At 46.8% G+C, this 14,369-nt stretch overlaps 1 protein-coding gene across 1 annotated transcript; it reads right to left on the bottom strand.

The window, feature by feature from the left end:
* Nucleotides 1-1,247: 1,247 nt before the first annotated feature.
* Nucleotides 1,248-2,675, bottom strand: LOC119403516 (uncharacterized). The gene has a single exon (XM_037670448.1). It carries the CDS (start codon nucleotides 2,673-2,675, stop codon nucleotides 1,248-1,250), a length of 1,428 nt encoding a protein of 475 aa, XP_037526376.1.
* Between the last annotated feature and the right edge of the window lie 11,694 nt (nucleotides 2,676-14,369).

Here is a 14,369-nt window from a genome sequence, read left to right as displayed (position 1 = left end):
CACCCGGCGGGGGTGGTTCATCTATTGTGGTGTCTAGTGGCAGGCGGCTTAGTGCGTCGGCGTTCTGGTGTTTCTTCCCAGTGCGATGTACGAGTTCGTAATCGTACGACGACATCTTGATGCACCATCGTGTCATTCGCGGCGACAAAGTCTGTGGCATTGGCTTCTGGGGACCCATAATACCAAATAAGGGCCGGTGATCTGTTATGAATGTCACTTTTCTGCCCGTGATGTACTGCCGAAAGTGATCTGCTGCGTAGACGATGGCAAGTCCCTCTTTATCTAGCTGGGAATAATTCCTCTCTGCCTGCGATAGGCTGCGCGATGCGAAAGCGATCGGGGCTTCCCGTCCCTGGTCGTCAGCTTGGGAGAGGACTGCTCCCACTCCGTATGGTGATGCGTCACAGGCTAGCAGTAGGGGTCTCCTTTCGTCGTAGTGTCGCAGAACTGTAGACTTACGAAGTAGTTGCTTAAGGGCAACAAATGACTCTTGGTGGCGTGGCGACCAAGTCCACGGGACTTCTTTCTGCAGGAGCTGGTATAGATCGTTGGCCACTGTAGCTCGATGTTCTAAGAACCCGTCGTAGAACGTCAATAGCCCTAAGAACGACTGCAGTTCTTGCTTCTTAGTAGGCGCTCGTGCTTCAGTAATTGCTCGCACTTTGTCTTCAGTGGAATGGATACCCTGCGCGTCAATTTGATGTCCAAGAAACTTCACTTCAGGCACCGCAAAAACACATTTTTCTTTGCTGATGCGCAAGTTAGCATTTGAAAGCTTTTCCAAAATGAGCTCCAATCGTTCTGTGTGCTCTTCATTGGAGGCGCCACCGACAATAACATCATCCAAGTAGACGCAAACGCCAGGGATCCTGCTAAGTGTAGACTCCATAAATTTCTGGAAGATTGCTGGCGCAGCAGATATTCCGAATGGTAGCCTTTTAACTTTGTAGAGACCCTTAATGGTGTTTATCGTGAGCAGTTCAGACGTTGATTCGCTCACCTTCAGCTGCTGGTAGGCTTGTGTCAAGTCCAAGGTGCTGAAGATTTTTCCACCACGAAGCGTGCTAAAAACCTCTTCCGGTGTCGGCAGAGGGTAGGAAGATGCTTTTGTCGCCAGGTTGACAGTGCTCCGATAGTCTCCGCAGAGGCGTAGGGTACCGTTCTTCTTTCGGACGACAACGAGTGGTGTAGCCCATTCCGAATGTTGCGTCGGTTCGATGATCCCTTGGTCCTGCAGTCGGTCAAGCTCATTCTCGACTGGTTCGTAGGGCGAAAGGCACCGACCTAGCTTTCAAAAATTTCGGCGTCGCATCCTCCCGAAGCTCCAGTGTGACTGGAGGTCCGTTGTTTCCAGGTATTTCTTCGGAGAAAACGTATTTGTACTTCTGTTGAAGCTCCTCCACTGACGGATAGCTGGGTGTGTGGTGAACTCCGCCAACGACCACTCCAAGAGGGGCGAACCAATTTCGTCCTAAAAGGCTTGATCCAGAACCGTGAACGACTAGCAAGGGGAGCTGGTGGGTCTGACCGTTGTAGTACACGTCTACGTTGACACAGCCCAGTAGTGGAAGAGAATGTCCGAACCACGTTCTCAGCTGCGTGTCGTCTTGCTGGAGAGCTGGCGCGTTCTCACGCCAAGTGGCGCGAAAAGTGTCCTCGCTGATGAGCGTACATGCTGCTCCGGAATCCACCTCAAACTTGATAGGGCGCTGGTGTACCACGATTTCAGTCGTAATCTTAGGTCTCGTGCCGAGGTTCACAACGGCGTTTAAGTCATATAGTGCCGATGACGTTAGTGCTGTTCGGCTTGTATCTTGCGTCTGGCCCTCCTGTGCGTCGACATTGTTGTTCCGTTGCACTGAAGTCTTCGGTCGGAGCTGTTTGCGCTTCGTGATGCATGCCTTTTCATTGTGTCCCAGTTTTTGGCAAAAATTGCAGGTCGCTGTCTTGTATCGACATACTTGGGCATCGTGCATGTCGTCGCATCGCCAACAGCGCTGTGTCTTTCTGCTTGATTTCGCCTTAGACGTGGCATGACCTGACTGCTGGCTGGTGTGATGCACCGGCTCGACGTTCCGTCGAATATCCCTCTGCTGGTGACCGGCGCTCTCCGCTCGTTGGGCGATGTCGTAGGCTTTGGAGAAGGTGAGACCCGTCTCCGCGAACAGGCGTTGTTGTAGGCCTTCGTCACGCAGTCCGCACACAAAACGGACACGCAACATAACGTCCAAGGGGAGCATAGTGGTGTTAGGAGGTGTGGCAGTCGATCCTCCCTCCTGCGCAGTAGCTGAAGTTGTCGTGGTCAAGGTCCCGAAATTGCAGTCAGCAGCGAGCTTTTTGAGAGCCGCTACGTATTCGGCCACTTTTTCGCCTTCCAGTTGGTCTCGCCGTTGGAAGCGGGCTCGACAGTAGACCTCCGATGGCCTTGGGTCATAGTGTTCTTGTAGCGCTGCTACGATGTCGTCGTAGTCAACGGCTGCTGGAGTGCGTGGCTGAATAAGGGCACAGACTGTGTCGTATGTCTGCTCCCCACACAGCGTTAGCAGGTTGGCTCTCTTCATTGCTGCATCAGTGATGTTGTTAGCCTCGAAGTAAAATTGAAGGCGTCCAAACCACGATGACCATGATGAGCCGTTGAATTCGGGTAGCCGATTTGGGAGCCCGTGCGTAGCCATAGCTTGTAGCTTGTCAATCTCGTTGCGTAGCGTAGGTCCAAATCCACTTCCTCGTCGCCACTGTTATGTCCGGTGTTGTCGCCGGCCCATAGACGTACGCGTAGGTCGCGGTAGTCTCAAAAAGCGCAGACAGCCTCGAACGGTAAAAAAACAGGTTTATTCTTACTCGGATGGAGGCGGCAGCCGAACTGCCGGGAGAAACGATCGGTGGCTCGTTTGAGCCGAGCGGAGGAATGAGAGGAGTCAACATCTGGAAGTAGTTTCAGCATCCGGTCCTTCGCATGTTCGAAGGCTCGCTCGTGAAACAGGGAGTGCTTGGAACACAACACAAAGTTAAGGAGGTGATCATGAGAGCATCCAGACGTAGGCGGCTAGATAGATAGATAGATAGATACGTAGATAGAAACGCTCAAAGTGCCAGAGGTTCGCTAAGAAATGTTAATAAATGCCGACAGCCGAGCGCCTTAATGCCGCGCAGTTTGCATTTCTTAGTTACGTGTGGCACATACCCACATACCACAGTTCATGTTATGCGGGTAAGTGCCACAGGTAATTCACAGTCTCAACACGGTAACCGCGAACATAGACATTGAAACGCAAGGCAAGTGAGGGAGCTAGACAGAACACCCCTGGATGATGATCAACTGCCATCCACTTGTCCACGTGGTTTGCTTGATTGACGCAGTATTCTCTTGATTTCTTATGAGGCTGGGCCATGGCCTCATGCTGACCGAGAATGATAGATTGAATAAGAGCCGCTTGTGACACGCGAATAAGCCGCCGCGAAGTACCCTGAGAGAATTCGCGTACCCTACAGCAATGCGGACGTCGACCGCTATAATGCACATTGCCTCGACGCTATGTCATCGAGCATGCGATAACATAACTGGCTATAGGAACGAGCAGTACACAGGGATGATCTGACCAAAGTGGCCAAGACAAAGGCAAGCGACATGGGTGGCCAGCCGGCCTGATTTTGCCTGAGTATCGGCAAGCCGTAAATGATGACGGCCAACAACGGCTTAAGTGAGGGGCTCGTTAATGCAAACATGGTCAACTTGTGGTACATCAAGCCTGACGGACACGGCGACCTCGTGCAACTGTGGCTTGAATTTCCAACGTCAACGGTAGGCATTGTCATCCCAGCCAAGACGAAGCACATCACTATCGGGCATCCCTCAATAGAATTGAAATGAGTGCCTATGGGAATGCGAACCACCGCAATCACGATATGCGCTAGAGAAATATCTCGTGCAAGAGGAGAGGACACAGTTCCCCCTCGGCCTCGAAAAAGCCTCGAAAAAGATGCTCTGCTCACAGAAATGGGCGTGGTAGCACTTTCTGAAGCATGGAGTGGTGAGTCCACTGTACTCACGAGATTCTGGTGTTTCGCCCACAGCAAGCGGCTTCATTGCAGTTGCTGCCCCGTGGGCACATTACAACACGGCGATGCGGAACTTCAACGTAGGCCTTAGCCCACTTCGCGGGCCGCCAGACACCGAACACACGCAGACGAGCAGCTGAATCGGCGAGGTCAGCGTTAGAGCATTGCACAGGCCCGGCCCGGGACCGCTTTATGAAGCCCGAGCCCAGCCCGGGCCCGTGGTTCCGAGCGCGGCCCCGGCCTGGGCCCGGGCGTTTATGACCGAACCCAGCCCGAGCCCGGCCCGCGCCCGGGCGTACTTGACCGTACCCAGCCCGAGCCCGGCCCTGGCCCGTCGTTCCAAGCCAGGGCCCGGCCCGGGCCCGGGCGTTCCTAATCCAGGGCGCGCTTTTTCATGACCAGGCCCGACCCGGGCCCGCTAGAGGATATTAGTTGTTGATGATGATTATTAATGATGCCGTGCGCTTTGTAGCGGGCGATCGGACGGAAAATCCGGTATGTACATGCATCGAAATGTTGCTTTGCCCACGGTGGTAGCTCAGCGGTTAAGCTGTTTCTCTGTAAATTCCTAGGACACGGGTGCGATTCCCGCGGCCACGGCGGTCGCAATTTGGTGGTGGCGAAATGCAAGAACACCCGTGTATATACTTATCTTTAGGTGCACGTTAGAGAATTCGAGGTGGTCGAAATTGATCCGGTGCCACTACGGCGTGCCTCGTAATCATATCGTGGTTTTGGCATGTAATACCAAGGAATATAAATTAAATGTATCGTATGTGTCAACCTCGTATACAAAAATCTTTAGGCCATGCCTGGGAACAACCGTGCTGTGGCCCATTGTTAGTGCTGTTAATATATATATATATTTATATATATATATATATATATATATATATATATATACGTGTCACTTCAGCTTGTCACAGTATACCTTAGACCATGGAATGCATAACATTCGCGTGTGCTCGAAGGCCCGACTTGCGCATTTTAATGAGCGGGTCGGAGTCCCCTCAAGCCCGGGCCCGGGCCAGCCCCGCGGCTTCAAGCCCGGGCCCGGCCCAGGCCCGCACTTTCAAGCCCGAGCCCAGCCCCGGCCCGCCGGAAAAAGCTTCAGACGGCCCGGCCCGGCCCGAGGGCCGGGCCGGGCCCGGGCTTTCGGGCCAGCCCGGGCCCGTGCAGTGCTCTAGTCAGCGTTGCGCGCATCAATCACAATAGCAAAGACGGAGCACTCACCGCCATCTACCTAAGAACTGTTAAGAACGCCTTCCACACATGCACAAGGTTCGTGAAATGTGCTTGTATTCTTCATTATAGCGCACAGGTACAAGCACTACGTATCAGCTTACCGCGTGTGGTGTTTGTAGTACCGATATTGCTGTTGGCATCGTTGCGCAACTGTAAACTGGTATATAAACATATCCGAATCCTGAAGATTTGTGCGTGGGTATGTCATTGCACATAACTTTAGCGTGATTTCGGAACATTTCGCTCAATATAAAAAGATCAGGCCACAGGCACCTTCCCACAGCACGCTTCGCACAACATAGATTCCAACGTTACGTGGGATCTGCCGATTTTTTACAGCGAAAGCTGTTATGAGATCATTTCAACGGCCATTTTACAGCGAAAGCTCTTATGAGATCATTTGATCATTTCAACAGCCGTTTTTGGCGCCGTAGTTGTCCGCCGCCGCCGGTGTCCGTGACCGCTATCGCACGGAACAAGAAAAAAAAAACGTAATAAGGAAAAATTTCCAGGATGGCACGATGTTCGAACCTGGGCCCTCTGCGTGGGAGCCCAGTGTTCAACCTCTGAGCCATGCCAGTGCTTGAAGCTGCGTTGCAAAAGGACCGTATGCAGGCTTCATGTCGTGAAGGAACCACATTAACAAATCTAATGTAGTGTAGTAGAACAGTAAAATAATAACCAGGCGTCACACAAACGCGAATTCTATAACCGGACGTCACACAACGCGAATTGCGCAACGAGTGGGTAGTTCAATGCGTCCAACCCATTACAAAGGCATCTGCGATAATTCATCGTCATCAGCCACAGCATCAACAAAGTGCACATAATACCTTACAGGTGTTTAGCGAGTAACACGGTTCTCCCCTGAATGACGAAAAATTGCATAGTGGCTGTTTCCCTAATTCACAAAAATTATGGTGATTTATAGCGTAGAGGGTTCCTCGAAAGTGCACTTCTATTGGTTGCCAAGGAAGCCCATATGGCTCTCATGATCCATTTCCTCAGGGTCTCAATAAAGTTAATACCCTCTCTCTCTCGCTATCTGTTTCACCGGTTAACGTATGTTATAAAGCGTGATGGGACAGTTAAATAACGACCGGGCGTCACACAATATGAATTACGTAACTAGTGGGTCGTTAAAGCTTCCAACCCATGAGAATTGGCCCTGCCATAATTCTTCATCGTCATCAACCGTCGCATCAACAAAATGCGCATAATGCCTTACAGATGGTACCTCGCTTGTCCGCAGAATAATGAATAATGTCGTGGTGGGTGCTTCCCAACTTCCCAAAAATTATGATTCGTGCCGTACTGGGTACGTTGCTAAGATACTTGTGTTAGTAGCCACAAGAGAGTTTACAACGGGCTCTAGAAATGCCGCTCTTCCAGCTTTCGCTGTGACTGTGCTGTGCTTTCCGCGCAGGCCTGGCGTTTTTTTGGCGCTATACGTCGCGCTATACGTCCCCTCAACGCGTGCACACGCGGCATGCTCTCACCCGAAGCGAAATAAGAGAGTCAAATAAAGAGATGTGCGTCATTCACTACCCAACCACCCAACGTATTGTTTGATTCAGGCGCTCGCGTAGAGGCTTATCTTACATTTATTTATTTATTTATTTATTTATTTATTTATACATACTCTTAGCCAAAGGCCGATACAGGGTGGAGTAATGAAATACATTTCACACATCGTTGAAGACCCAAGCACTGCACAATGAAATCAGGACAAACAACACATCTGGCAGTTATAAATAAACCTACACCATACAGACCATGCAAATCGTAATTCAAACAAACGACAAATCTAACCAAAAGTACAACACGCAAATTAATTCAAGTTTTACAGTGTAGTGATCAACGATGAGCATATAGCAACACAATTGCGAACACTACACTAAACGAAAGCTGTACTATATACATCAAAATATTCACCAACATAATCAGAAAATTTTTCAACATCACGTACAATTGTTTTAAATTATGTAAAAACATACATGCCGCTTATCACTGGAAAAAAGGAAGGTAATAACGTTTAAATATAGCTACAAGGAAGAATAATAGGCGAGTACCATTTTTTCAAATTCTTCTGAAGAGTTAATTTTGGTTATGCTATGCGGTAGCGCGTTCCACTCTTCAATCGTTTTCGGAAAGAGGGAGTATTTGAAGGCGTCAACTTTTGTAGGTATGGGCGCAAATTGATCCTGATGGCTAGATCTAACAGACCGTGAAATACGTGACATTCTGTTTTGTATGTATCTGTGACGGTTAAAGTTAAAGCAGTTGTGTTTCATTAAGTGAATGAATTTTAATCTAGCCACTTTACGCAGCAATGAAAGCTCAGGCAAGTTTAGTTGAGTAAGTATTTCAGTCACTGAATCTGTGTACCTATATTTCGACATAATAAATCTCGCTGCACGTCTCTGTATTTTTTCAATTTTATTTATTTCGTTCTTTCTATGTGGATCCCATATTATGCTACTGTATTCTAGTGCTGGACGTATCAAAGTGAGGTATGCGGTTAATTTAACATCTCGGGAAGCCAATTTCAGCTTACGTCTGAGTGACCAAAGCTTAATCTCTGCGGCATTACATAGGTTAGTAATATGCTTTTTCCAAGATAAGTCACTTGATATCGTAATGCGTAAATACTTAAAGTGCCTCACTTGCGGTAATGGCTTACCGTCTAACATATAATTAAAGGCTAACACATTTTTTGTTCTCCTCGTTAGGTGCGCGTATACTGTTTTCTCGTGGTTTATTTTCATTTTCCATCGTGTGCACCAATCAGTAATTGATTGTAGTACTGAAGCTAACTCTAATTGATCCTCATGACATGATATTTTAGTATATATTAGGCAATCATCTGCAAATAAGCGAACAGTAATTTTGCTACTAAGGCCATTTGTAATGTAATTAATATAACAAAGAAATAAAACAGGTCCTAATACCGACCCCTGAGGAACGCCGGATGTTACATTTAAAGTTTTTGATTTCTTCCCTTTCAACCCTACGTATTGCGTCCTATTACTTAGATATGATTGAATCCACTTAACTATATTTAAATTAACTCCGAGATCAAGTAGTTTACCAAGTAGGTACGAGTGGGAAACGCGATCGAAAGCTTTCGATAAGTCTAAGCAGATTCAGTCAATCTGACCTGTTTCGTTAATTATCTGAGTAAAATCGTGGACTGTTTCTGCAAGTTGGGTGATTGTGGACAAGCGGCTCCTGAATCCATGCTGGTTAGGATAAAACTTTTTTGAGCTTTCGAGATAACTAAACAAGCTTTTTGATAGTATATGCTCGAACATTTTACAGCATGCACATGTAATGGATATCGGTCTATAATTTTGTACTTTATGTTTATCACCTGTTTTGTGTACTGGTACCACTCGCGCCATTAGCCAATCATGTGGTAATTTATGCTGCTCAAGAGACGCTTGGAAAATTATCAGTAAATACTTAGCAGTCCATTCAGAATATCTTCGCAGGAATTCGTTAGGAATGCCATCCGGGCCAGGTGACTTTTTGATATCTAGTTTTAACAGAAGTGAAAGTATGCCTTCTTGAATGTGCATTATCCATTTTATCTCTTATTTGTGCAGGTAAAGGCATAGAGGGGTCGAAAACAGAGTTGAAAAATTCATTGTACTGATCGGCAATTTGCGCAGAGTCTCCAATTATATGCATCCATTACTTCTAATATACGTCACATTCTCAAGAGATGGAGCAAGGTGACGCCAAAAACGCTGTGGTGATTCTTTCATAACCTTTGATAATGTGTGGGAATGGTAATGTTCTTTTGAAAGAAATAATTTTTCCATGAGAGTAATTGAAAGGTTACGTATCTCATTATGATCCTTGTATTTTCTTTTCCTTCTACGTTTTAATTTCCTCTTTAATAATAATAATAATAATGATAAGAATATTAATAATGTTTATTTCTCATCAATACATTTGATGAATGATAGCTGCAGGTAAAAGCTGCTCTCCGAAAGAGGCAGCTTGACAAGGGCCCACAGCCACCTTCGAACACGACAGCAATGGCAACAGTCAGCAGTGCAAACTCATGGAACAAAACAAACGAAGCCCAAATTCCAAAAAAGAAAAATAACAGCACTAATAACAATATAGCAATTGTAGATGATGATCAAAAACTGAACATGCGTATTTCGCGGAATTGGTTCTGGGTACAGTGCAGGAAATCTATGCCAGCTTTCACATATTTATTAAGTAACGTAGGAACTATGTAGGATAACTTATATTTGGAGTAGTTTGTTTTGGAAGTTTTTATTTTCTATGTTTCCTTATTTCGTGTGTCGAACAATGTAGTATTTGGCTGTAGTTTTGAGAGGTCATGCAGAAAATCTCGACTTTCTTTCGCTTCACGCCTGATCGCCAATGCTAACTTAAAATCGTAGAGGTGATGGACGGGTAGTATTCCAGCCTGTCGAAACAGTTCGCTAGTGTGAGCACCATACGGTAAGTTGAAAACGATTCTAATATATTTCTTTTGCATCAGGTACAGTTTTTGCAAGTTCGTGTTTGTTGTAGTACCCCATACCAAAAAACAATACGTAAGGTGTGAATAGAAAAGAGATTTATAAAGCAAGAGCTTTACCCTGTATGGCAGCACCGTTTTGCCACTGTACACCATACCCACTACGCGCGATAACTGCCCCAGCACACTGTCAACATGTTCATTCCACAGCATATTGCTAGAAAATGTAACTCCAAGAATTTTTATACAGTATGTATGATTTCTCGATTCACCCAAGGGTTTCGCCTTTTCACGTTTTTTATCTTCATCGGGATGTACCTATGAATACAAAAATTGACAATACCTTTAAACTTATCCCACAACGTATTTACCTCACCTGCTCCATTGAACAACTCCAATTGCATCTCCAGGTAGTCTAAGATGCTGACATCATCTGCTGCCGCAAAATTTCTTGTGTGTATTGTTTTTCTGGGAGACTTGGCTGGCAAAACATTTTTATGCACACTTGGACACGCTTGTGGTCTGATAGTCCATCATTAACAGAAACGGCATAATCAGTAATTCTGCTATCCATAAATACAAGGTCAAGGACTGAATGAGTGGTAACTCCAATTCTACTTGCTTCGTTAACAACCTGCGTTAGGTCCTTGCTGAATACTATGTCAAGTAAAGCATCACAGTGATTGAGGTCCGTAGAGTCAGTCTGCCGTACGTCCCAACGAATGTCCGGTAGGTTAAAATCACCTGCTATAATTCGGCGCGTGTTTTCTGGCACATTTTCAATCATAAAGTCTTGAATAGATTTTATAAAGGCAAGAGGAGCATGAGGAGGTCTATAAACAACACCAATTACGCAAAGAGAGCCATGCAGCGTTGATCTACACCAAACACTTTCGTTATCGGGACATGCGGGTAATGTCACAAGCTCAATATCTTTTTTTTGTAGACAATTGCTACTCCACCTCCACGAGTTTCACGATCCTTACGAATAATTTGATAGGAGGGGGATGTCCTGGCGTAACCAGGTTTCAGTCACAATGACAACGTCCGGGTTGTACAAAAGAAGAAGGTGCTCAAATTCAGTGGTTTTGTTCACTAGGCTGCGAACATTAATGCTTATCAGCGTGAAATCTCGAGTTTGGTTTCTACATTGTCAATCAGACTCACGTGCAGTTGTACTTTTCTTGCCTATTTTTATTCTAGAGGACTGCGCATCATTCCACGCGTACGACTCGTTATCAATAACAATCTTGTCATCATAAGCCGAACCTTCAAGCCCCGGTCTCTTTGAGCTTTAGCGCTTTTCCATAACTTTTTCCGCTTTCGTAGCGTGTTTCCACAAAAGGCATCCGAGACCGAGATGCCGGTTCCTTTCAACTTCCTGCAGTTTTTGAACACCGAATTTTTTTCTTTGTAGTCGAAAGCCCTCATGATAACTGGGCGTACTTTTCCTTCCCGCTTTCTGCCAAGCCTATGTATGCGTTCTGCTGTGGTTATGTTAAGTTTAAGCCGCTCTCGGAAAACATAGTTAGCACTTTCTTTTCAATATGTTCAACTATTTCATTATCACTTTCCGGAATACCAAACACTATAAGATTGTTTCTACGACTGCGGTCTTCCAGATCAGCCATTTTTACTTGTTGTAGCTCTATGACGTTTGCAATGTCATTCAAGGTTGTCTCGAGGTGAGCGAGTTTTTCCTCGTGCTTCGCTACGATTTTCAGTGTCTTCTCTACCTCAGACATTGTCTCATTTAGTTTGTTTAGTTCAGAGGAGAAGGATGATTGGTCAACCTTAATTACTTGTCTTCTTTGATTTCTTTCTGCCCTTCCAAAAGTTTTTGTAGCATATGCTCTACCTTAGGACCGCGATTTTGTTCTACATCACCACAGAGCAGCAGTAACATTGACAAGCATGTAATGGCAAGATCAGCACACGTTTTGGGGCACGGCACAACAACAATAAATCTATTGTCGCTTCTCAAGCATTTCCCAAACCTACTAACCTGGAAATACAGGACAGGTAGTTTAGGTGGCTTCATCTTAACAGATTCGCCGTGGCCACGGAAGTCCTCGTTGTCGACTGCCCTTAAGTAGCCTGTGCGCTCCGTTTTCGTTGTGGGGGCAGAGGCCGTCGCCGTTCCATACGCATGCGCTGGTGCATAGTCGATGACGTTCGTAGGAACCCGCAGAGCATGTTGGAAGCGACGATGGTCAGATGTTTTGTTTTCCCGACTCGCGTCCTGGGAATCCGTGAATTCTGTCACGTGGTCGTGACGTCGACGAAGACAGCAGTCGGCGTTTGCAGGATGTAACTGTTTATTTGGCCGAACTTGTGGCCGGAAAATGAGAACTAGAACTACAGCAATACACGCTGTACAATGATAGCGGCGAACAGGGCGTCCTCCGTCGATCAACTAACAAGCGGTCAAGCGCGTCGGATTTTATACAGGCGCTCTGGAACTTTCCATCAATGTCGCTGGTGGCGGCGTTATCTCTCGACAAAGCTGGAACATTCGCGTGCGGCGCGCAATCTTAACAAAACGATCTACTGAAATCGTGAAGCTTCTCGAACACTGCTTCGCGGCCAGCGTCGAGCGCTGATAACCATCCTCGCTGGTCAAACTCGAACACATCAAAATAAAAGAAGAAGTGGGCGTGGCAATTCTGTCGCACAGCATAGCAAAATCTGGAAATACAGGAGAGGTAGTTTAGGTGGCTTCATCTTAACAGATTCGCCGTGCCCACGAAAGTCCTCGTTGTCGACTGCCCTTAAGTAGCCTGTGCGCTCTGTTTTCGTTGTGGGGGCAGAGGCCGTCGCCGTTCCATACGCATGCGCTGGTGTATAGTCGATGACGTTCGTGTCAGAAGTAGTCGCGGCAGCCACACATGAACAGCTTAACGCTAACTTTCCGGCTACAGTTGACTGGCAACGTCAGGAAGAGCTGGCAGCTCTTCAAGCAACGACTGGAGCTTTTCCTGACGGCTACCTCGACAGACCATCCCAATACAGAAGCGGTAAAGGCGGCCGTACTCCAGAGCGCTGCGGGTGACGAAGCACTTGAGGTCTGCAACAAGTATATGAGGGGCATGTGTTACGTATACGAGTCCAAGATGAAGGGGAACCATTCGAGCGTTTTCCGCGTGATTTAAGGACGCAATGCACACCTTGTTATTTCGGGACCCTTGAAGAGTGGCTGATCAGAGACCAGAGTGTCTTTGGGACTAATAACAAATCTGTCACAGAAAAGGTGCTCCAGGTCAAAGCATTGACCTTTCAAAAGGCTGAAAACATGTGCAGAGCAGCCGAAGTACCGGCACAACAAAATGCCGCGTGCGCGAACGAGCCCATCCAGGTTGATGTCTCGTACCGGAGTAAACGCGATAAAGTAAACAAAAGCAGATGCAAGTACTGTAGTCGCTTGCGCGCACTGCGCCAATGCCCAGCCTACGGAAAAACATGCTGTGCATGTAACAAGAAGAATCACTTTTTATGATGCTGCAAGAGTCCGCAAGTCCACGAATTTCAAGAAAATCGTGAAGAAAGCTCCGATGTCATTCGCGTCATCATCCGTGTAGTAACCACAAATCCTGGGAAATACTGAAAATTGTGTGGGATGATCTCTGGTCGTCACATCAATTTCCAAGCTATACAGGTTGTGAGGTCAGCTTGATCCCTCTCAGCATTTTTCGACGTATCTCGAACCCAACCGCATTATACAAGAGCGCGGCAGTACTAGCTGCCTACCACGGGCCGTAGATCGAGCACCTGGGTGTCGCCACGAAAGCACTACAGATAAACGGCACAACTAGAGACACTTCTTTCTTTATCGTCAAGAAGGGACGCCAAGCGCTCATTGGCGTCAATGCATGCATCGACTGTGCCATCATCCCCGCGAACATCGACTGAGTCAGACGAAGTGAAAAAAACAGGCTGCGAAGAGGAATTTCTACATCTCTTTCATGGAACTGGTTGCATACCAAAAAGAAGAAGATGGTTCTCCGTCCACATGCTATTCCAAATGTGCAACCTGCTCGTAGGTAAGAAACCTTTGTGCGACGAAGTGGCACGCATGGCGAAGCCGTCCATCATCACCAAAGTAGAAGAACCTAACGAATCGGTTGGTCCCTTGGACCTGGTAAGAAAAAGTATGGCCCTCATTGTGTGTGCATGAACCTAAAACAAGTAAGCCAAGATATATTGCATAGCAATACCGCATACCTACCCCCGAAGACACAAATAGTGAGATATCAGGCACTCGATCCTTTTTCGAGTCTTGATACCAACTCTGGTTTTTATCAGATACCTATTCAAGACGCTACATCGAGGATCTGCACGATCGCAAATCCTTTTGGAGCCTACTGGTTTTTATGACTAGCATAGTATATAATCTGCCAGTGAGGTTTTTCAAAAGACACTGACGACGATATTTGAAGGCATCCCAGGGGTACGCGTTTACGTCGACGACGTATTGGTTGGGGCGCTGACAAAGCACAGTATGACGAACGTTTGCGCACCATGCTTAAAAGGCCAAAACATGCAGGACTCATATTTAATCCTG

Source organism: Rhipicephalus sanguineus, chromosome 8, assembly GCF_013339695.2.
Source record: "Rhipicephalus sanguineus isolate Rsan-2018 chromosome 8, BIME_Rsan_1.4, whole genome shotgun sequence".
NCBI lineage: Eukaryota > Metazoa > Arthropoda > Arachnida > Ixodida > Ixodidae > Rhipicephalus > Rhipicephalus sanguineus.
Note: the sequence above shows the minus strand (reverse complement) of the source record. Positions and strands in the feature narration are given on the sequence as shown.

Excerpts from the sequence above, each read along its gene's own strand:
- LOC119403516 (XM_037670448.1), bottom strand. The coding sequence starts at position 2,675 with ATGGCTACGCACGGGCTCCCAAATCGGCTACCCGAATTCAACGGCTCA.